We start from the raw sequence: 24,119 nt of genomic DNA, 5'->3' as shown, positions 1-24,119 counted from the left end.
CTTCTTGCTACAAAATGTGCTAAACACATTTTATTCCATATTTACTGACAAGCAACCTGACAAACTGAAAATTTAAATTACTTTATACATCACATTCACTGACTAGCAAGAATCCCAACCCATTTATTCACACTTTTCCCGAACTTAGTGACAACAATTAGCAACATGGCTAACTAACCAGTCATTGAAACGACTCTTGTGTGTGTCTGTGTGTGATGCTAACTTTCGATCACATAGTAACTTATCACTAACGTTTAATTAAAGGTAACATATAGTTTTAGCTAACAAACACGTTGTTTGCTTACCCGATGACCAGCTAACTTATTTACAATAGAAAATATGCGAGTAGTAATTAATTGTAAGTTGGCAAATATTGCTAACTTGATTTAGATTCTAATGTTCAAGGCCACTTCTGGCTACAAAATAACTAAGAAATCTTAGAAAAGAAAAACAAGACTCACTAAAAGATGAAATTATAAAAGACAGGAGGCAAATATCGCTAAGTTACTACTGGGCCAATTTACATGCTAACCAGGTAACTTGCTTACTTAATGACAAGCAAGAAATCGAAACGACTCCATACAAACATTTCCAGTCCATTGAACTATTTATTGAGGTTCATTATTGTTAAAGACGAGCTAGTTGATTCGCTAACTAGCTTTCCAAACTAGCTAGAAACATTTATAGCTTATTCACGAATATCAAACCATAATTTACAGTCTGGGGCAGCACGGCGGCGCAGTGGTTAGCGCATGTGCGGCACAGTTATGTCTTGGGAACCTCCTGCGTGGGTTCAAATCCAGCTCCAGACTTCCTGTGCGGAGTTTGTATGTTCTCCCTGTGCTTGCGTGGGTTTCGTCCGGTTTCCTCCCACATTCCAAAGACATGCATTTCAGGTGAACTGACCGGTCCAAATTGTCCCTAGGTGTGAATGAGCGAGTGAGTTGTCTGTCCCTGTGTGCCCTGCGATTGGCTGGCAACCAGTTCAGGGTGTCCCCTGCCCACTGCCCGGAGATGGCTGGGATGGGCTCCAGCACCCCCGCGACCCTACTGAGGATAAGCGGTGTAGCTAATGAGATGAGATGAATTTACAGTATTTTTTGCTTGTGTAGGTTGTTTGCTAAATGATAAACTATTCACTAGTAGTTAGTAGCTAGTTAGCGTTTGCATTAAATGTATTAGTTGAACTTTCCGTGTGCTTCCGTTCTTGTTTCGCTCACCTAGCGACTAAATCAGTCTTTTTGATGGATTAATGACTCGGTACCGAACCTTTTCCTTTTTGTTAACCAAACGAGTTGATTTTTTTGCGTCGCTAAAACATCTTGTTCGCATCAAAACCCCAAAAAGCCGTTTTAAAGACGCGACAGCTCGTTTTTCCTAATCCCGTTTCATGGAGTAAACGTTTCAATCCGCCGTGGGTCGGAGCGGAGGGGCCCCACTTTGCCTTCTCATCTGGAAAGCATTTGAGGTGCCAGGCAAAGATCAAAAAAACTGGACTTCATCTAAGCCCAGAAAAAAAAAAGAGACGCCTGCAAATTCTTTCCGTGCGTATGAAGGGCCCACGCGCCTCATCAGTCACGCCCGTGGGTCAAAGGTTAACGGCCCCCACCCGGTTTTGATTTCGTAGCTCAGAGGGGCCCCTCTTTTACCTCTGGGGGCCGCAAAACGACATTGAGTATGTCGGAGATTGCAGATGATTACCGTCGAATTCGGACTATAAGCCGCGACTTCTCCCGAGCTTTTGACCCTGCGGCTTATGCTAGGATGCAGCTAATTTATGCATTTCTTCTAACGGCCGCCAGGGGGCGTCCGAGCAGTAAAGGTAAGAGAATGGTGGGATATATTTGTCGAGGAAGACGCAAGTTTAATGCAACTAGCATGAACAGACCCTCATCGTCTGAAATTACCATATTGTGAACAGGGTTGGGTAGAGTTACTTTAACTGGATTACTTTCAATTACTTTTGGATGACTCCAATACCAAATATGCTAATAAAAGACAAAAGAAACTAAATATGAATAAAATGATGACTCACAACACGTGGTAAGCTTTCTCTCCTGGCTTTGATCTCCGGCAAAATGAACATAAAATGCGACAGAAACAAAAGGAAAATCAATCCAAACAGCTTGCCAACATCATTTTTGCCGTTCCATGTATTCCGTTACTCCCCGAGCCTACACAAAATTTAGTCATTTTATTCATATTTAGTTTCTTTTGTCTTTTATTAGCATATTTGGTATTGGAGTAATCCAAAAGTCATTGAAAGTAATCCAGTTAAAGTACCCCTACCCAATCCTGATTGTGAATCATGTAAGGAGTCTGTTTATCTGTAAATTGAAATAATGTGGCGAAACGAACAGATTTCAAGAAGCAACCTCAAACGAAGCAGACATGTTTTAAGGCGGATTTTTATTTATCCGTCGGCATTTTCGTGTGTTTTGGAATCAATTACTTACACGGTTGGATCCTATGGATTGTCCTTGATCGAACGAAACCATTTTCGCAGACATTCAAAGGAGTTGAAGACGGCCAGGGGACGTAATGGTGACTTACCTTGGGTTTATAGTTTCCGGGTATCTTGTTTCAGACTGATCTTGATGTTTCTCCGATGAGTTTGTTTTGAATTAGTCATCATATCTCAAATCCCAAGAATTGAAGCTTTCCAATGATAGGTGGTATGAACATAAAGGGGTTAAGGTAACGTATATTATTAAAACTTTCTGTGTACCGTCTTTCTTGGTAAGTATCTCATGTATTAATGTGGGCACATGCGGCTTATAATCAGGTGCGGCTTATGTAGGTTCCAAAATGTTTTATCTTTAAAATTCATTAATTTACACACAAAGTTTTACTTCGAATTTAAGTTGTTAGGTTCTGACTAAGTTATTAAAATCAAGCCTGAAGTTGATGAGCAGTTCCATTTGAAGGTTTTATTCGTAGAATATTCTGGGTACAAATAAGGTACAGACAACAGGTATAGCAATTCACAAAATGGCTTACATTGTTGTGGATGTATGGCAAAGCAGTTAGTTTCAGGTTGACACCTTTCCCATGATGAAGGTCTGATTATGCTAGTTTTATTCATGCACAAAGCACAAAGTTACATTAAACGTCCTCGACACATACATTCCACCTGTCTCACTCTTAACTTTACTGCTTGCGCGCCCCCGGTGGCCGTTAGAAGAAATGCATGAATTTTGATTAGGTCATATTAATTACTTCCACTATTATCCATCCTGGTATCTTTTTATTCCACCACCAAAACAGGTTTGTTTGTGTTTGTTTCTGGTTTCTTTGTTACCTTTGCCCTTTGCAATTTCTAGTTCCTGGTTTGGTTTTTGTTTCTGGGTTTTGTTTGGGCATTTTGTTAGTTGCTTTGTCCCCACTTGTTTGTTTGGTATTTTGGTCTTGGTTTTGTTAAGAAATACCGTCCTTATTTTGTGGACCTTTGTTTCCAGTTTCTGCCTCCCCCACATGGGTCCAACATTCCCCTCTAAAAAAATGAACATAAGCAGCTGGGGACTAAAATACTAGTATTAAGTCAAGATTTTGTTTTTATTTAAATATGTAAAAAAATTGTTAAGCGTTATTAAGGGGAGAAAAGCAGAGGTCTAAATCCTTTGATTCCTCTTAAATGCGCTTAATTGAGTCTTTTCTCCCTAGTGGACAATATGAGTCACTACATTTGTCATAAACTCAGAATAATAGATTGTTGTGGACTTATGGCAAGATAATTACTCGGAGTCTTGGTAAACTTATAATTAGCACTGTTTGTAATAACATCATAATAGATAACGCTGTTATGTAATAGCGTTATTTTTCTGTAACGAGGTAATCTAACTGATTATTTTTCCCGCCGTTACAACGCTGTTACCGTTAATAACAGTTAAAAGCGGTGTGATACTTTAAATAAATTGAGATAAGGCGTGTCTACGTGTCACTCGCTAGTAAACCATAACATACATTTGTAATAGGGGACACACCGCTCGTATAACAATGTGGCATTATGGGTAACTTGGTTTTTATGTTACTAAGAACATGAAATCACAAAGATGGAGCGAATGGATGACTATATATTGTTTTACTGTTGAATTTTGTTGTGAACAAAATACTTGAAGTGCAGTTGCCTATTTCTACTTGACCATTGTCTCAGGTTGTGAGAGTTTGAGCTCATTTACTTAACTCACTTGATATTGTTTTTCAGCTGATTGTTATTTTAAATTGCTTACTGTTTAGTTTTTGTTGCACTTAAGTGTAAGAGACATTTTGTTGCTGGTGAGCTGCAATAAATATTTGACTTTGCAATGTTCAATAATAATAATAACTATTGTTTTTTTTAAAGAACTGGCAAAGTACATATAGAGTAAAGCCCCCGGTTAACCCCATACCTATATGTACTTACCTATATGTAAAATTATTGCATGATTCCAAACAAAATCGGCATGAAACAGCCAAACCACCAAATAATACAAACTTATCAAGTATTATGGAACAGAAACTGCTGTAGAAATACAGAGAAGACAATTAAATAAATAAAAGAAATAATGTAAAGAGAAAAATAGTAATTCTTACATGTTTAATTCTCTCTGTCTCTATCTCTCTATATCTCTCTCTATATATATCTCTCTCTATCTCTCTCTATATCTCTCTCTATATCTCTATAGATATCTCTATAGATCTCTATAGATCTCTATATCTCGCTCTCTATATCTCGCTCTCTCTATCTATATCTCGCTCTCTATCTCTATATCTCTCTATAGATATCTCTCTATATCTCTCTATCTCTCTCTCTGTCGCTCTCTATATCTCTCTATGGATATCTATAGATCTATAGATATCTATAGATCTCTATATCTCTCTCTCTCCTTATCTCTCTCTCTCTATCTCTCTATATCTGTATCTCTCTCGTTCTCTCTCTCGCTCTATATCTCGCTCTATATCTCGCTCTATATCTCGCTCTCTCTCTCTCTATATATATATATATATATATATATATCTCGCTCTGTCTATGTATCTATCTATCGTATCTGTCTATGTATCTATCTCTCTATCGAATGTATATTATTTGGACATCGGGAATGTTTGTCAAACATAAAGATTCAACCCCAAAAACAAATTTGCTGACAAAATTTTAAAAATTAAATTTGACTTATTTTTTTTTTTACATCTTTCTTTGATTCATTGTTCTGTCTGACGTTTGAGCGATGTGCAATGAAAAGGCGACATCTTGTGGCAGGTCTAAAATGTACACCCTTGCGCTCTTATTCAAACAATGTTTCGTTCGATGCAACAAAACCAGTTCAATTCAATAGTACTTTTAATTATTTTTAAAATGTCTTTCTTTCCTCTCTAAAGTGAATTTCACATCTAAAAGAAACTATTTAAATCTTACAACATTTTAACGTATTTTCGCCAAATATTTTTGGGGAGGTTAGCTACGCTAAATGTCCGCTAGAGGGAGACATAGACCATAATTTAACTTTACTATCTGCGCCGTCATAAATGCATGTGTCAAACAGCCGTGCTTCTAATTATAGATCAAAATGATCGAATAATGTGACAAGTTTTGCAGCTCAATGCGATTTGTGGACACGATCTGCTTTCAAAAGCTTGAAAAGTGACAAGATAGGCAAGGAGGTGATATATATTATGTGCAGGGTTGAGTAGGGTTACTTTAACTTGATTACTTTAAATTACTTTTGGATTACTCCAATACCAAATATGCTAATAAAAGACAAAAAAACAAATATGAATAAAAAGATGACTCACAACCCGTGGTAAGCTTTCTCTTCTGGCTTTGATCTCGTTGATATCCGGCAAAACGAACATCAAATGCGACAGAAACAAAATGAAAATAAATCCAAACAGCTTGCCAACATCATTTTTGCTGTTCCATGTATTCCGTTACTCCCCGAGCCTGCACAAAATTGAGTCATTTTATTCCTATTTAGTTTCTTTTGTCTTTTATTAGCATATTTGGTATTGGAGTAATCTAAAAGTCATTGAACGTAATCCAGTTAAAGTAACCCTACCCAACCCTGATTATGTGGAGTGAAAGTCTGAGTTTAAAATCGCAACACACGTTTACATGCAGGTCATAATCGGATTGGAAAGGGAACATTGTACTCAAATTATATAAAATCACAATAATCTGATTAAGGTTGAACTCCAATGAAATGATTGTTATAGTCCTTTTATTTTCTGATCATCTGCTCGATTATTCCAAATATCAATACTATGGAAGTACTTGGATCGAATTGATGCTATTATCAATACTGTCTCCCAAGCACTATAATGATCTTGTTAATGGACTTTCATATTGGATCCAAATGTTTTTTTTTACATTTTTTGCACTTCTAGCTTGATTTTCAAAATGTTGTGCCATGGAAGGTATTTTAGTTGTTTTTTGACCTTGCTTTACCTATTTGTATATTTATCGTATTGGTGATTTTGGTTTGACTAACTTTTGTTCTGAAACAGTTGTTGGAATTAATTATCAAAATGTACCGTTTACCTAATCGTTCGAATTAGTTATCTGACTCCTTTAACAAAACACAACCTACATTGACCCAACAATTTATGCGCGCTCGTTTCTTGAGGGGAAAATGAACAGGAAAGCCGACATTTCCACACGGGGGCAGATTTATTTTCCCTAACCATTTAACTAAGTGTACTCCATCTAAAACGGGCTAATTAGTGACGTTGGCGTCTGTGGGAAGTCTTCTTCTGAAGTCCTTTAGCTTTTTCTCATTGGCCATCTTCTCCCCGCATAATGGTGTGCCGGCCCCTCCCATGGGCGTGCCCAGGAAGCCCAACGTGGGCTTCATAATTTCATAGACGAGCGTCTTGATGTCTGGAACATTCTATGTCAGCACACTCACGCGTCCTGTTATCAACAGAACTAGACAAAATATTATGCATTTGGAACAGCCTGCCCTGTCATTGAACTAAAGCCCACTCAGTGAAAATCTTCATTGCATTATGAGTCAATCGTATAAAATCCTTTATAGTCAAATATATAAAATCCTTCACAGTGTAGAAGTATTCTGTACTTGCCCAAGACACACTAAAGGAAATTGTGCCCCAACGGCCCTTGTTAAAATAACTTGTGTTATTACTAGGTTGTTACTATGTTATTGTAATGCCACTAAAAATGAATAATTTGACTAGAAAATTATTCATTTTGGTGAGCTCTTTTTAGAAACCGTCTGCGGGCACCTCAGCTGTCCTAAGGTTTTGGTTGGAGCTAGAGTTGGGGCTTTGGTTAGAACTAGGGTTAGGGATGGAGCTTAGATTTGGGGTGGAGTTAGGGTTTTGGTTGTAGATAGAGTTAAGATAGAACTAGGGCTTCAAAAAGGTTTCTTCTCAAAACTACACGACTCACGTAGGTCCTCTATTGAGACTTTAAGACAGTGAATTTTGCCAAAAGGAGAGATTTTTATGCCTAAGAGTGACCTTCTAAGGAGCAAGGTCATTGATGCAAACACTTCTGTTTTCTAAATGCATTTTATTAAAGACAACACACAGTAAAAACTTTCTTAGACAAAAAAGCACAACGGAAATATTTCAGGCTCAGAGTAAGTACAATAGAATAGTGACTGAACCGTACTTCTATTCGATTTACAGTGCTTTGCAAAAGTATTGCCCCCCCCAAAGAACTTTTTGAAATATTGTCATATTTCGAGCCTCCAATTTATAGATAAAAAACAAAACCTTGAAATATGTTCTCAGAATCATCAACAGGTGAGAAACAATTGTGGAAAAAAAATTAATTCATCTCAAATTTTGTTCAATAGGATTGAGGTCTGGACTTTGATTTACACTTTTATATGGTTAGTGATAAATGATTCCATTGCAGATTTTTCTTAATGTTTCGGATCTTTGTTCTGTTGGAAGTTGGACCTGCGCCCCATTTTCAGGTCTATTGCAAGATATTTTCCATCCATGTTTCTTTCAACTCCAACGATCTTCCCAATCCCTGCTAAGAAAAGCATCACCATGCTTGGCAGTGGGGATGGTGTCTTCAGGATGATGTGATGTGTTACTCGTACGTCAAACGTAAAACTTGGCATTGAGCTCAAAAAGTTCTATTTTGGTCTCCATTGACCAGAGCACTTGTTCCACTTGCTATTTGTGTCTCCCATGTGGCATCTTGCAAGCAGGAAATGGGCCTTTATATGGTATTCTTCCAGAAAGTGCTTTCTTCTTGCCGCTCTTTAAATTTATGCAGAGTACAACTAATAATTGTCTTATGCACAGATTGTTTCACATTAGCTGTGTATGCCGGCATGCCATCAAATGTGATGGTGGGCCTCTTAGTTGCTTCTCTGATTAGATTTTCTCCTTGTTTGGGACAAAAGTTTAATCGGGACGCCCAGGTCGTGGCAGGGTTCCAGTGATTTTAAGCTCTCCCATCTTAATAGTATTGGTCGCACAATGTTGTGAATCTCCTTGAATCCCATTCCTGTTTTTAACCTTTCATTAACTACCTGCATGGTGTGTTCTTTGGTCTTCATAAGGTTTATTCTCATGTGTCTGCTTTCACAGAACTCTCAGCCTATCACAGACGAGGTGCCTTTAAACCGAGACTTAATGCACTGTGTTTGTCATTTAGGTTGACATTGGTTCATTCAGAAGTCATCAAGAAGCTTCAAGAGTCAGTTGAGTGAGTTAATATTTTTGCAACACCTACTTATCATTTTTGTTGTTGTAAATATAAAATCAAATGTTGAAATAATGGTGTTCAACTTCACAATTGTCTCATTTTTTGATGATTCCTAGAAAATATTTTCAGTTGTTTGGCTATAATTTTGAAAATTATAGAGTTTCTGAGGGGGGGGGGGGTACTTTCACTTGGCACTGTAACTGTTGAAAACATTTAAAACTTTCTACTCGTACAAGGTCTGCCCTAATCTTTACATTTTATTTTGGATACGCCACTCAGTTATTGTATTCTAACAGTCTTCTTAAGACAATGTGACTTTGAATCACGTTCCAACGTCAAATCTGGCAACCGGCAACAAATCCATTTTGTCACCAGCGAGTAAATGTGAAAACGTTTCCAAACTGCACAAAGTTGACATACAGCATCAGCGCATTTACAGGTCATCATTCATTTTTTTCTCTCTCTTGCATGAAGAGTCTGCCTGTCGGAAGATATTTTTCCCCATCTTTGATGCAACCTTCAATTTGGGGTAAGTGAAGTCAATAAGAAACTTCAAAAGTGTCTCCCGTCTCGCCCATAAGCGAATGTTGCAGTTGTGTCCGTGTTTCAAAGACGAGGGAAATTGCGATCCGTTTGCAGTATTCGACGCTTGCAGGCATATTGCACGAGAACTATTTTTCTCCCTTGATTAAAATAAGCACATCCCAGCTTCATTTTTGAATGCGAGATCATTCTCGGGTTTTCGATTTAATAAGAAAAACACGCTTTGGAAATGATCCTTTCTAAAATTTAGACACAATCTATATGAGAAAACATATAACCTATTGTCACTCTGTTTTGTGTACTGTTAACCAATGCTAAATCTACATCTACATCCTGGAAGAAGGACTACCACTTGTGCTACCTTTCTCAAGGTTTCTTGAGTTTTTCCTTGCCCGCATGTAGGTTTAAGAACAGGGGATGGGTTCATAGTAACCTGTGCTGTCCTTTGAGACATTTTGTAATTAAGGGTGTCACAAATAAATATGAAATGTGTTAAAAGATCCTTGTTCAATGCCTCCGAGGGTTGGGGTTTGTTAAAGCTAGGCCAGAGTAAGGGTTTTGGTCTGAGACAGTGTTAGGGGTTTAAGTTTAGGTTAGTGCTATGGTTAGCATCTTCGTTGGAGCTAAAGTTAGAGTTGGGGCTAGGGTTGGGGTTGGAGCTAGGGTAAGGGTTTCGGTTGGAGATAGTTAGGGTTTTAGTTAGGGTTTTGGTTGGAGCCAGTGTTAGGGTTTGAGTTTGGTTTAGTGCTAGGGTTAGCATCTTTGTTGGAGCTAGAGTTGTAGTTGGGGCTAGGGTTTAGGTATCGGTTGGAGATAGAGTTAGGGTTTTGGTTGGAGCCAGTGTTGGGGTTTGAGTTTGGGTTAGTGCTATGGTTAGCATCTTCGTTGGAGCTAAAGTTAGAGTTGGGGCTAGGGTTGGGGTTGGAGCTAGGGTAAGGGTTTCGGTTGGAGATAGTTAGGGTTTTAGTTAGGGTTTTGGTTGGAGCCAGTGTTAGGGTTTGAGTTTGGTTTAGTGCTAGGGTTAGCATCTTTGTTGGAGCTAGAGTTGTAGTTGGGGCTAGGGTTTAGGTATCGGTTGGAGATAGAGTTAGGGTTTTGGTTGGAGCCAGTGTTGGGGTTTGAGTTTGGGTTAGTGCTAGGGTTAGCATCTTCGTTGGAGTTAGAGTTTAAGCTAGAGTTAGAGTTGGGGTTGGAGCTAGAGTAAGGGTTTGATTTTGGGTTAGTGCTAGGGTTAGCATCTTCGTTGGAGTTAGAGTTGAAGCTAGGGTTAGAGTTGGGGTTGGAGCTAGGGTAAGGGTTTCGGTTGGAGATAGAGTTAGGGTTTGATTTTGGGTTAGTGCTAGGGTTAGCATCTTCGTTGGAGCTAGAGTTAGAGTTGGGGCTAGGTATTGGTTAGAGATAGAGTTAGGGTTTTGGTTGGAGCCAGTGTTAGGGTTTGTGTTAGTGCTAGGGTCAGCATCTTGTTGGAGCTAGGAGTTCTAGTTGGGGTTTTGGTTGGAGCTACAGTCAAGGTTTTCATTGGAGCTAGGGTTAACATTTTCATTGGAGCTGGGTTAGTGTTGGAGCTAGGTAAAGGTAGAAGTTAGGGTTAGGGCTGAAGCAATGGTAAGGGTTGCAGCTAGGGTAAATATAACATCTTCATTCAGTCATCGCAATAATAAATGAGAATGTTAGGAGTAAGGAGAGCAATCTTATGAGGAGTATTCATTGGCAGGTACAGGTGTCGTTAACTACCAAAAGTATTGCTCTGAAAAAGTGCTATTGTGATTTTTTTTCTTAAAAAAGGGCAAATTAGTCCGTTTTGGTTGTTGTTTTTGCTTGAATTAAACTCCCACCGAGTTTTTTTCCTAGAAAATAATCACTGGTTGAAAAATGAGTTGGTGAATAAAATAATGACTTTGTAGATGGGGGTCACGGACCTTAAATACTAACTGTTATTACTGTGTTATTATTAGGCTGTACTTATTAGAAGTAGAGTTAAAATAGGTTCAGTGAACCACTAAAACATCTGAACTGGGTAAAAGTTGTGGACAGATTTACCTGGATCTGTATAGGATTCCAAATTGTGTTACTCTGCCGCTATATCTTGGCTTAAGTCATGAGCACAGCTCATTCGTCAAGTATGTGCATTTTATAGACACGCTTCTTTTTTTTCATCTTTTGGGGATTGGCCTTTTGACTGTATTTGAAAAAGTCCTATTCTTACTTCAACCATTTTCATGCTACACTAACAATAACTGCGACGCACACATATAGTCCCTCTACAACCCCTCTTCCCCCCTTTCCTGCTTCTAAAATGTGTAGTGTGTCCGGGAACAGCGTAGCTAAAAGTATGGTAAAAGCAGATAGGCGCAGTGGGAAAATAAATATAAAAAGGCTCTTTGAACCTAGTTCAGTATTGTTAACAAATACTTGAGAGAGAAAATATTCTACTTTTAACTTTTTACACACCTCAAACGACACACACCACCATGTCAATGATTTTCTCATGCCAGTTAAAAATATAATTTCCTAGAAAATCACAATTACTCATTACTGGTAAGCTATTTTCCGAACCGGTCTGTAGACGACTCGGCTGGTCTTAGGGGGCTACAAGCGGCTTGCGAGCACCACGTTGCTGGGAGTATTACAATTCAGCTGATGCCAAGACTGCAATTGATAATTGGTCATGTTTTTGACATTTACGGTGCTTAGCAAAAGTATTGCGCCCCCAAAAAATAACTTTATCCTATTGGCACATTTCAGTCTTCGAAACTAAAGGCTAAAAAACAAAAAATATTTTAGAAGCACCAACAACATGTGAGACGAAATCGCAAAGTGGAACCAAAATATTTCAACATTTTATATTTACAACAAAACTGAAAAGTAGGTGTTGCAAAAATATCGGCCTCTGTTCTTTTAGCTCTGTCAAATGACTCCAGAAGTTTCCTGATGACTTCTGAAAGATCCAATGTCAACCTAAATGACTAACAATGAAAGGGTGTATTAGTGTATCATTAAGTCTTGATTTAAATGAACCTGGTCTGTGATGGGCTCGTAGGTCTGCAAAAGGAGTCAAACAGCATTATAAATACCAGAGAACACACCATAAAATAAAATTGGGGAAAAGCTGTAAGCAGGAATGGGATACAAGTCAATTTTGCAACATTTACACATCTCCCGGTGCACTGTGCAAGTGCAAATATCAAAATAGAGAGAGCTTAAAACCACTGTAAACCTACTAAACCTGCCAGTCCCTCTAAACTTCCAGCCCAAACAAGTAGAAAACTAATCAGAGAAGCACCAAGAGGTGATCAGATTGGATGACCTTCAGTTATACACAGCTGAGGTGGGACAATCTGTGCATTACACAATGATTAGTTGTTCTCTGAATAATCTGCCCTTCGTGGAAGAGTGGCAAGAAGAAGCCCTTTTCTGAAACAATACTATAAAAAGGCCCGTTTGGTGTTTGCTAGAAGCCACATAAGAGACACAAATAACATGTGGAACCAAAGGCGCTGGTCAAACAAGATCAAGATTGAAATATTTAGGCTAAATGCAAAACATTACACTTGGCCTGAAAGCAAGACAGCACATCTCTCTACTGTCAAACATGATGATTGCAGCATCACGCTTTAGAGTACCTTATCTTCAGCATAGACTGGGAAAATTGTCAAAGTTGATGGAAAGATGGATGGGGCAGAGTCTGGCAGAAAATCTGTTGGAATCTGCATAAGACCTGAGAATGGGGTGCGAGTCACCTTCCCACATGACCCTACCCATAAAGCAAACTATACATTGGAATGGTTTAAAACAAAAAAAAAATTCAGACATCAATCTTATATAGCATTTGTGGAAAAATGCAAGCAAACAATAACCGTCCTTAAGCTGTTTTGTAAGGAAGAATGGGCAAACATTTCTGTTTCAAGACGTGCAAAAATAGAGACATACCCATAAAGACTTGTGGCTGTGATCGCAGTTCAGGTTGTACAATGTATTTGCAACACATTTTTTTGTTAGGACAATATAAAATGTTGAATACATTTGCTGTTTGTCTCACATGTTGTAGATTTTTAGAAAATAATACGTTTTCTTATCCATAAGTTTGAAGGCTGAAATATGCTAATATGTAAAGACGTTTTTTTTTGGGGGGGGGGCAATGCTTTTGCAAAAAATTGTATAACCATTTTAAGCCCACCAGGAGTCCAATCGGCGCTTGTGCTTGAATACATTCACCCGTCTGCAGTCGGGGTTGACGTCGGAATCAGATGGAAGTGTAATGCCTGCCGAATCCGTGGAGGCGGATCTTTTCGGGCAGGATGACGTTGACCGAATGTTCCGTCTCCTCGTGGCCCAGCCCTCCCGCCTCCCTCAGCAGATTTCGCCGTTGCCGTCGCACCAACTTGCTGTACTTGGCGTTTGCCATCCAAGACTGGCAGCGTCCGAAGAGCACGATGCCGGCGGTGGCCAGGATAACCAAACAGGTAAGCAGCGCCAACATGCCGAAACACAACAATTGCCCGTGGCTGGAGAGGGCGCCGTGGCGTATCGTCTCCTTCAGCGTGATCTTCAACAAATCGCGCTCGGCCGGGCGGAGGAGCTTGTGGAAGGCGTGTGCCGGGAGAGAGTAGTGTTGCGGTGCGAGCTCAACACCTTTAGAGCGCCGGCGCGCCGAACACAACTGGCCAGAGTAGTGCTTGGGGCACAGGCAGCGGAAGGTTCCGTCGAGCCGGGCCAGGCAGGTGGCGCCGTCGGCGCAGGGCATCGCCGCGCACGGCGAGGTTTCGGCGTCGGCGCAAGTGGCGCCGGTTCGGCCTGGCAGACAGGAACACGAGAAGGCGGCACCCTGTTCGGTGCAGTTGCCGCCATTTTGACATGGGTTGGGGCGGCAAAGGGCAGCAGGGGTTTGGCAGAAGTCTCCGGAATATCCCGGGGGGCAAGAACAGGACGCCTGGACGTCCGACACACCGTTCTTTTCTGTGCAAATGCCTCCGTTTTGGCAAGGGGAACTGAAGGACGGAACAAAAGAGATAATGGTTAGTGGGTTGTCGAGTAGTGACCTTTGGGTGGGCACTCATCTGAATGGGTGCATGTCCCATTTAGTACAAATGTTGTTTTTTGTGCCTAATTTGTGGGGTCCCTCAGGATTCTGTCTTGGAGCCCCCTTTCTTTCTTTTTGGTTCCTTTAAGATGGATATAACCAGTTTTGGCCGCGTTACTGAAAAACAGTTACTAATTACTTCATTTAAAATGTAATTTAGGTACCCCATGATTACTGACGCCAAAAAGTAGCGTGTTTCTCCGAAAATAACTATCTCGTTACAAATCACTGTATATGCTCACATAGTCAAGCCTCTCAAACTGCTTTGAAATAGCAACACAATAAAAGAAATGGAAGAAATCATGTACATCAACATGTGAAGCAATAAACTCTTCCTATTACTTTGCTTGTGCTTTTCTTCAGATTTTGCAACCGAGCGCTTTGCTGAGACACTCCATATCAATTTTGTCTGAGCTTAAAACCACCCTTTCTCCAGTTCTGGGTACTATCCAAGATGTTTTGCTTTTTTCTACAGGCATGGCATAAAAACACAAATTATTCACAATTCTACCATAAATTCTGTGCATTTGTTTTCCCCATTGATTGAATTGGTTTATTGTTCCTGTATGCCCCCCCTCCCAACACGCTGCCTACCATTCGCTTTTGGTGAGACACTGAAGAAAATGCGCTTATAAACTGACCCCAAATTTGAGGAAATATTTAATAGTTGTTAATTTGGCTTGGATGCGAGTGTATACATACGTATGGTAGGGAGAATATCTGCATGAGGAGAAATACAGTTTCCTCATACTCACTCCTTGAGACTGCGCCACAATAACAGTATTCAGATGTAGTTTGTAGCTAGATATAAATATGCCCACCAATTGTTGCTTACAGATCGAGGGTCCTATGAGACATATCTAATGAATCCTTTGTAATGCATTAGTCCCAACATTGGTTATGACATTATCGTTTACACTTAAATAGGATGTATTCAATGAGTATTCATTAAAAAGATGATTAAAAAAAGCCCTATGAAAATATAAGAAATAATATTTATGGCACATAGCAGACTTTTTTTGTGTAAATAGTATTTTTTATTTTACTTAAGTAATTATTCATAGTATTGTATAAATGTGTATTATTTGATACTATTTTAGTAAAGAAAACTGATCATTTTTAAAAAAAATTGTATATAATTCATATTATATATTTACTATATTATTTTATTTTAAAAAGAAAACTGAGCAAATTGAACACATGTTGCCCATTTTATGTTCATTTTATTACGTTAATTTTTTTTTTCTAGTCAAATGATAAAAATAATCATGGATTAGAAATACAAAAATAAACCTTAAAATGACTAATTTTTAGATTAGTTTAGAATTGATTAAATGCACATTTAAGATTTTTTTTTTACTCGTGCATGATAAATAAAATATACCTTAAATTGGAGGAATGCTTTATTATTATCAATACCCCAAGATTTATTAAATAAATCGTGCATTTTTAAGACTTTTTTTCTAATACCAAGAATATATTATCTTTTAATCTATTCAAATGTTAAATTATTTTGTAAAATAAAAAAAAACACCTGATACAACACAAATTTTTATTATAGATTTTTTTATTTTTACTAGAAAATAAAAAAAAACAATCTAGCAAAATTAGACAAATGGGATCATTCATTTCCTTTTTTTTAATAATAACAATTTTCAAATATATCAAAAGTTTTGTGCTACCTCACCAACTGTGCGTTGTTAACATTTGAGTGCAGTTAATGATTTATGACCTCCCTCGGCACCCGTTTCCTTGTTTTATTTCTTCACTTTTTTATATCAACCTAATAATACTGTCATGTATCTACCTCCACCCATCCATCACCCCAACGACCTCACCAGGGCAGCCTTTCACTCGGGAGTTTTGTGACAAGTGAGGCCTGACACCAAGAAGAAAAAAAAAAACCTCATTTTGGTCACGACTCAAGTTTGTGGTCATAGGTGACGGGGAGAACATTTCACAACTAATATATACCGCCCCAAAAAGTAGCATTAACCGATACCAAGACCAATTGGGATAAAAAAAAGCGCTCTGCCCGTTTCTGCTCGCAGGAATAGTCAGCCAGGGATAATAGATTGCACAGCCATACGTGAAGGGAAGGCCAAAGACTATCTGACCTAAAAATTTTCAGGTCCCATTCACTGCGGGAGCTCAGATGAAAGCCAGATTTCGACTTTCAAAAAGGATGTTATCAAATTCTCACGACTAAGCAGTGCGCATAAAAAATTCTATAGATTTTCTTTCGAATGTGCAGCACTCTCTATCCTGTGATGCTTTTAGAAGAAGAAGAATATCCCCCCCACCCCTTTTTAACATCAGCTTTGCCAGTCCCTGCCTACATCAAGGTAAGTCGACTGAGCAATAATGGATCACGGGTGCACAGGTGTTGTTCAATTTAGGGAGAAAGAATGGAGAAACAGCCTCACTCATGTCACAAATTTGCTCTCTCGGCCAGAAAATGTACTCTGACAGACCCTGCTCTCAGAAATAGTGGACCAGGAATAACATATTATGTTCACAACCGTCCATTTCATTTTCAAGCCGGCCAAAATGAGCATGCCTCGCGACAAAAGTGCTTTCTACCGGCAATATGGGATTTGTGATAATGGATCGTGACCAAAACATTACAGTTAACTTTAGGCAGGCCACAATGGCATTCTTCAGTGGCATAAACTGAAAAAAGTACTCTGCTGGTTTCTGCTCTCATTGTCGCCTAGGCCCTAGGGATAATGGATCTAGAAAAAGCATGCTTCCCAATAAAAGTGTCCTTGGCCTTTAAAAGCAAAATGGGATTTGAGATAATGGACCTTGGTCAAAACAGTGCCCTTCACTCTAAGTAGGCCACAACGGCCAGACCTAAAAAAAAAAAAAAAAAAAAAAAGCAATCTGCCTATTTCTGCTTGCAGCAATAGTCGACCAGGGATAATGGATGACTGCCAAAACTGCGCATTTCAATTTAGGTGGGCCAGAACGGCACAACTCTTGACAAAAGTGCCTTCTGCTGTTCCCGTCTCATGGCAATATGGGATTGGGAATAAAGGATCGCGGCAAAAACAGTGCACTTCATCTATAACATGTTTAGGGGGCCAAACTGAAAAAAAAAGTGATCTGCTGGTTTTTGGTCACGGCAAATCGACCAGCAATGGATCAAGGCTACAGCCGTGCGTTTCTGCAGGCTCTTGCTTGCAGCAATAAGCGATCGGGTGTAATGGATCGCAGCCGCACGAGTGTAGTTCAATTTTTGGTGAACACAATGCCTCAAAAAAGCCTTTGTTTGCTTTGTGGTCATAAAAATACAGTAATAATCTATGATTGTCCTCAGTTTTACTTCTTTCTCACAGCAAGACCACACAATATGTGACAACATTTTGTTCTTAGGACTAAATACCCCAAGGATCCATAATTACTGCAATGACGTTTACGCAATCATAACAAAAAAGGCAGCTCAGGGGCCGGCCCGTCTCGTGGTTATGAGCCCCCTAATGTGAGGTGTCACCAAAACAATTTTCTAACGGCTCACAAAAAAAATTAATTGCTCGTTTTATTTCACTCTCAATGGGCAAGCGTGCATTCAAGAGTGTACGGGAAATTAAAAAGTCAATTTTACGTGAAGTGTCGCATTTTAATTGCATTTTGATGACAGTTTTTGTAGCAATACTTGGTTAGTTTTTATTGTATTTTCTTTAAGGGGGTTCGGTACATGAGCTGCTGTGGGAGTGACTGCTGCCGACTTGCTTTTTAGCAAATGGGATAGTCTTTCCATCAATTTTCTTTATACTTTTTCTTAAATGCTTATCTGTTGTTTCTTCTTCTATTTTTAACTTTTTTTTTTTACATCTTCCTTTTTTGTCGTATGCATTTGTGATTAAAATGAATCCTTAAATCATTTTATATACCTGCCAGCAAGGTGCCTTTTTGGAATTTTTACAATTCACAGATATTTAAAAAAGTATCCTCAAAAAATGTAAAGAATTCTTTATACTATGGTGAGAGAGAAAAAATAGAACTTAGTATTTACAGGCCATTTAACATCTTAAGAGGATCAAGCCAATATTGACAGTATTCCAAGTAGTTTTATATGGTCCAAAGGGTCTGTAGAAATACAAACAAAAAACAGTAGAGATAATAAAATGATATAAATTAATTTACAAAAAATATAAAAGTTTCAACCCATAAAGCAAAATTGTATTTATTGATATGTTTTTATTTTATATGGCATATAGCTGTCATGGTTGCCATGGCGCCCAATTGGCCCCGCCCGTGTGGCGCCAGCTGCGGCTCATTGACAGATTGGCTTTCTGTCTATTTAAGCTCAGTGCTCTCACTCTTCGTTTGTCAGTCCGTCAACGAACCTCTGCCCTGCGAGACTCGGTCCTATTTCCTGCTGGCATTTCCTGTCCGGTATTGTTCCTGTTTAATATCAGTTTCCTGTTTCGTTACAGTCTATTTTTATCCTGTTTATTATTCTCTCCAGTTTTTGTTCCCGTCTAGTTTGTCCTGTTTTATTTCAATATCCTGTTTCCTTAGCAATCCTGTCCAGTATCGACCCCATCTGTCCGATATCTACTCTGGCAATTGGTATCAATCTTGTCAGCCTCTGGCTTCCCATCATTTCACGCCAGACTGCTGCCTAACGTGCATGACTCCCCATTTCCCGCAAAATAAAAGGCTTGTGAGAGAAACGTCACGCGTTTGGGTCCTGATGCTTGTACTATTGAGGAACTTTTGTTTGTTAAGTTTTTCTTGTATTTTTTTCCACCTGCCAATTTATCTCTTTTTATAGATATATTTCTTAATCGTATATTTATTTTTCTCACGTGAGTTTTTTTTTTTAATGAATAGTGTCATGCTTTTGTGATTTTAAGACAATTTTAACAATATTTTAAATTATTTTTATGGTAAAACAGTCTGGAAAAATACTTGTGAAAAAAACTATAATGCCATGAAGCAAATTGTATTTGTTATTAATTATTAAATTGATTTTTTTCTACATATATGTGTGTGTATGTGTTTGTATTGTTTTTGTTTACAAGCCTATCCAAAAATAAACAAGTTTTTACATATGGGCGATTTTTTATTTAAAAATAAAGAAGTTTTTCTTCATTTATTGCAGTGCACTCTCCAATCTTCTGCCTCAGCTTAATCTCTTAGAAACATGTTCATGTATTATATCATTGTATTGTAGTACTGTTTGGTGCAAATATGTCCTTTTGTCAATTAGTGTTTCTTTTTTTTTTGTGCAGTGTGCAAATATGAAGCCACATACAAACAATCCCCTGGTGATTTCTCTTAACAACATAATATAGACTTGCATCAGTCTGATAATATTCCTTGAAATCGCAATAAACTTGAAAAAAAGTGACTTTACCCGCCATTGAGACAGACTTTCTTCCTCAGCTGGCAGGTTGGGCCGGTGAAACCTTGCGGGCAGACGCAAAGGTACCCCCCTTCTCCGGTCTCGATACAGGTTGCGTTCCCGGAACAAGGGCGTGACGAGCACAGGCGGGTATCTGCAATGGCACCCCAACATTTTTATCCTGTTTTCATCTGTGACGTCGTCCTTTGTTTCCTCACGTCCTCTATTTCTACTCGGCGACGCCAGCCTTTTCAAGCACCTTGGGGTCACCTTCAACAACCTTGATTAGCCCTTCCCCCCACTGTGATCTAAAAATAACCCCTGTATGAATCGCAAGTCCTCCAGGGACCACTTACGGTGGTATGTCTTCATATGAGTTTAATTCTTTCCGGGATCGTCCTCGTAGCTCGAATTCTCAATGTGAAATAATTAAAAACTAATGGAGCCATTCAAGACGCCCTAAAAGCATCAAAGTTAACCCTGGATAGTGATTAAACACATCTTCCTGAAGCAGGGTTCCTTTACTGTACTTTTTTCATGGACAAATTCAAACACTTTTAAAGGCCTCTCAAAGCAAAGAATCATAGATTTTGCAGATCTACAAATATATCTGCAATTAACATATGCGATTTTTAGTTTTGTGTGTGTTAATCAAGACATAGATTTTTAGAACTTAAAATCGCAAATATGTTAGTGGATCTGAACAAAACAGACTGAGGAGATCATTTCTTCTTCATGCCATGAGGCTCTTTAACTCCACCCGGGGGAGTAAAAGCCCACATTAAACCCTACCCCCACATTTGCATATTACCCTATTTTTATTAGTGTGTATTTTATATAGCACTATTTAAATACTCTATATCAACACGTTATATTGGGTATTTATGTATTCTATTTCTTTGATGTTATTATTGTATTTTTAACACAAAGATACTGCTGGGAGTGTGAATTTCCCTCCGGGAATGAATATAGTATCTATCTATCTATCAAAATATTTCTGAGACATATCTCTCCCCATTTAGGTGTTTGGAAAATGACAATAATATGTAGCTTACATTTTCAGTTGCAGGAAGTTCCTCTCATTACGGTTTACCACTCAGAACGCTACCTCCATATTTTGCATGGCCCAAAATAAATATCCATCATTGAGGCGTAATCCTTGCAATAAAGCATATTTCATAGTGCTCTGTTTAGGGGTAGCATGAACCTGTCCTTTTGGGCATGACCCATAGGGGGCAATGACGCTTCATAAGACAATGCCAGCTGCCAGTAATCAGAAGGGAAGAAGAAATACAACGGCAAAGTGAGGCCACCAGAGACCAGTGTCAGTGTCATTTTTAAGCAGACTTGTGAAACATGGCAACAATTTAAAGCATTTACAAGCACTTCACCCCAAATTCAATACAGCATTGAAATTCAAGCCTTTTTAAGGATCGCAAACACCAACCTTAGCTAGGTCACACACAAGAACTATTACTTCCTGATTCACAAACTTATTTCCTGCTTTGTTTTTTCTGCTTACCATTTCCCTTCCCAGGACTCATGGCTCGGGTGAAAAAAACGCGACAAAAAGAAGATGCAACACGATAAATACAAATTTGCTGCATAATATAAACAAGTGGGCGGGAATAGGCATCTGATGGTGGGAAGCGTATGATGGTGATGATCGGTCATAGCTCGTCACTTAGATTTAGACCCATGCACAGTGGAGCAACATTTTTGTTAAAACAAAAAAAAAAAACTCTCATATCTAGAAGCATAAAAGGAGGTGTCCCACTGTATCGGTGGTGTGGAGGTGACTCACCTTGGTCACAGAGGCTGCCCACCCAACCCGGTTGGCACACGCACTGCCACGCTTTTTCGCAAGAGCCGTGCAAGCATCCCGGAAAAGGGATGCAGTGTTCGCAGTGCTCCCCCTGCCAGCCTGGTTTGCACCTGCGGGAAATAAAAGGGGGGCAATCCTGAACTATTAATACACAGCACACGCTGCCCTCGTCCCCATAATGCCAAGGCCTTCACGTGAGGTTGATCAACAATGCTTATTCGATGTGGAAAACCATTCCTGCCACATGTAGGAAAACATAAATGTCTATAAATATATGGCATATAAATGAATGAACACATGAATAATACATTTCTTAATTATGTCCAGTCCTGTTTATTTGTATAGCCCTTAATCACAGAGAGTCTCAAAGGGCTGCACAGACTACAGATTATTGCAAACCACAGACTATTATGACACCATCCCCTGATCTAAAACCTACATGAGGGCAAGGAAAAACCCAATAACCTCAACATGAGGAAATTTTGTTGTTTAGTTTGCCTTTTATTTACTTTATTCTTTAATTATATCTTATTTATTTTGTTTTGTATTTTGTTTTTGTATTTACTTCGGTATTTATTTTGTCGTCTCTTTTGTCCTGGATTCATTTTGTGTTTATTTCGTTGTGTATTTTGTCATGTATTTTGTTATGTAGTTTGTCATTTACTTTGTCTTATGTTTGTCATTTACTTATTTCTGCCTTTATTTTGTCGTGTATTTTGTCAATTACTTATTTTCTGTGTTTATTTTGTTGTGTATTTTGTAATCCATCTCAGTATTTATTTTTTGAATTTTTTTCCATTTATTTACTTTGGATTTTGTCGTGTATTTGTTGCATATTCTGTTTATTTAGAATTTCAGTACCTATTTTGTGGTGCATTTTGCCATGTATTTTGTTTAATGTATTATTAATTTCAGCATTTTCCCTCATGTATTTTGTTGTCTATTTAGTTAATTGTTTTGTCATCTACTTAGTTGTGTATTTGTCGTTAATTCGTCATTTATTTAGTATTTATTTATTTCAGTATGTATTTTGTCGTGTTTATTTTGGTGTATTTTTTCATGTAATCTATCGTTCATTTTTGTATTTTTTTGGTCTTAATTTTGCCATGTATTTTGGAGTGTATTTTGTGATGTATTCTGTCATGTTTTTTTGTCAAAACAAAATGTTATTCGAATAAAAGGGTGGGTCAAACTGGCAGTTTTTCACCTATTGGTTGATCGACACGTGCACTGATGAATTACATTCCCTTTCTTTCCTCAGGATGAGGGAAGCATTACTAGCCAATTCGTTCATCACTCATCAACCAATGGGTGAAAAGCTCAGCACGGTTGACCTGTCCCCTTTATATGAATGACATTTTGTTATGACAAAATACACAACAAAATAAATGACAAAGTACAAGATGAAATACAGGACAAAATACAGAAATAATTAAATGACAACATTCATAAATAAAGGAGCACATTGCATTTATGTCATAAATTTTGGTACTACTTATTCATTTATATTAATTTATTATAGCATTTATTTATTTCTACATACGGCAAGATTGGTGCGCCAGCCAATAATATCCTCCAGTCGATAATATTTTCTTGATATACACAAAAAAAAAAAAAACACAGGATATGAGTTTGTTCTTATCAGTACCTGCACTTTCCAGTCTTCTCGCAAAATCCGTTCTCGGCATCGCAGCTGCACCCCCAACCTCCGGAAAGGACAAAGAGAGACACGCTGTTTTTATCCGCACCGTAAATCACAATTAGGATGAGGGGAGTTTTGACAACGGCGTTACCTCCGACGGTGCCGGTGACGGCTGCAAACATGAGCGCGGCGGCCAGATGCATTTCGATGCTTGCCCTGGGATCCGATTCCTAGAAAATAAAATACAAAGAAATTGATAAAAGTTGACAAAGTGAGATATCCAAGAAGTTGACACAAACAAAAAGGACTGCCACCTCCCTCCTCCAATTGTCTTGTATGCCCCCCCCACACCCTCCGCACGTGCATTCTTTACAAAATGATAATTCCCATCTTTCCACAAGCTGACTTACCCACTCCCTTAAAATTCTCCCAAACGATCTTACCTTACGAAGCACCGGCGTGCAGCCTCTGACAGAAGCCGCTCATACTTGAAGGACGGAAAGATCGGATAGTGTGCAGATGGGAGTGATAACGGCGTAGCTCTAGGAGAGCGAGGAAGTGGAGTGGGGGGGGGGGTTGTTGGGGGGGGGGGTTTGTGCGGGGGCAACACGCAGGTTTTTTCGACGGGACTGCTGCATAGAGCAGCATCCCGGTGCACAAGCTCCGCCTACCTCATAAAGGGGCCGTGTGCGTGACGGCGACATGATTTTGCCCCCTCTCAGTCCACTGACCTCACACCCCCCTCCAACCCTTTCTAAGTGTTAAGGGACATGAGGATTCAAGTGCCACCGCCCGAACTGCCAAGGTGATGAAACTGCCTGGTGGTGATTTCATATCCCATCAATAAAAGAATAAAAACAGCGCCGTGAAAACATCAGAAATAAGAAAAGTAAACATACTGTATATGTTTTTGTATAACGCGCAAAAATGAATCAAAAATTGGGTGTGTGTTATACACGAGGCTTTACGCTAGTATGCTGTCACATTTATCTGTATAGCCCTTAAATC

General features: G+C 38.9%; 1 protein-coding gene and 1 long non-coding RNA gene across 6 annotated transcripts in view; one reads left to right on the top strand and one right to left on the bottom strand.

The window, feature by feature from the left end:
* LOC148352047 (uncharacterized) overlaps window positions 1–9,277 on the top strand; it is a 75,005-nt gene extending 65,728 nt beyond the window's left edge. Inside the window, exons 3-4 of one of the 2 annotated variants that reach the window (XR_015852948.1) lie at window positions 8,615–8,665; window positions 9,140–9,277. This is a non-coding gene — a long non-coding RNA (uncharacterized LOC148352047). The remainder of the gene's footprint in view (window positions 1–8,614; window positions 8,666–9,139) is intronic. The other variant, XR_015852949.1, reaches the window with a different exon arrangement.
* The window catches only part of dlk1 (delta like non-canonical Notch ligand 1), a 63,371-nt gene continuing 46,745 nt past the window's right edge, over window positions 7,494–24,119 (bottom strand). For 2 of the 4 annotated variants that reach the window (XM_088355122.1, XM_088355121.1), the window contains exons 3-7: window positions 23,263–23,341; window positions 23,118–23,175; window positions 21,449–21,579; window positions 19,657–19,798; window positions 7,494–14,196 (exon numbers count right to left, since the gene is read on the bottom strand). In XM_088355122.1, the coding sequence (XP_088211248.1) occupies window positions 13,452–14,196; window positions 19,657–19,798; window positions 21,449–21,579; window positions 23,118–23,175; window positions 23,263–23,314 (1,128 nt within the window). In that variant the 5' untranslated portion in view covers window positions 23,315–23,341 and the 3' untranslated portion in view covers window positions 7,494–13,451. Of the gene's footprint in view, window positions 14,197–19,656; window positions 19,799–21,448; window positions 21,580–23,117; window positions 23,176–23,262; window positions 23,342–23,554; window positions 23,693–23,782; window positions 23,973–24,119 lie in introns of those variants that run through there. The other 2 variants (XM_088355124.1, XM_088355123.1) reach the window with 2 other exon arrangements.

The sequence above is a fragment of the Urocampus carinirostris genome, chromosome 15 (assembly GCF_059441175.1).
Source record: "Urocampus carinirostris isolate Australia breed hairy pipefish chromosome 15, RoL_Ucar_1.0, whole genome shotgun sequence".
In the NCBI taxonomy this organism is placed as follows: domain Eukaryota; kingdom Metazoa; phylum Chordata; class Actinopteri; order Syngnathiformes; family Syngnathidae; genus Urocampus; species Urocampus carinirostris.
Note: the sequence above shows the minus strand (reverse complement) of the source record. Positions and strands in the feature narration are given on the sequence as shown.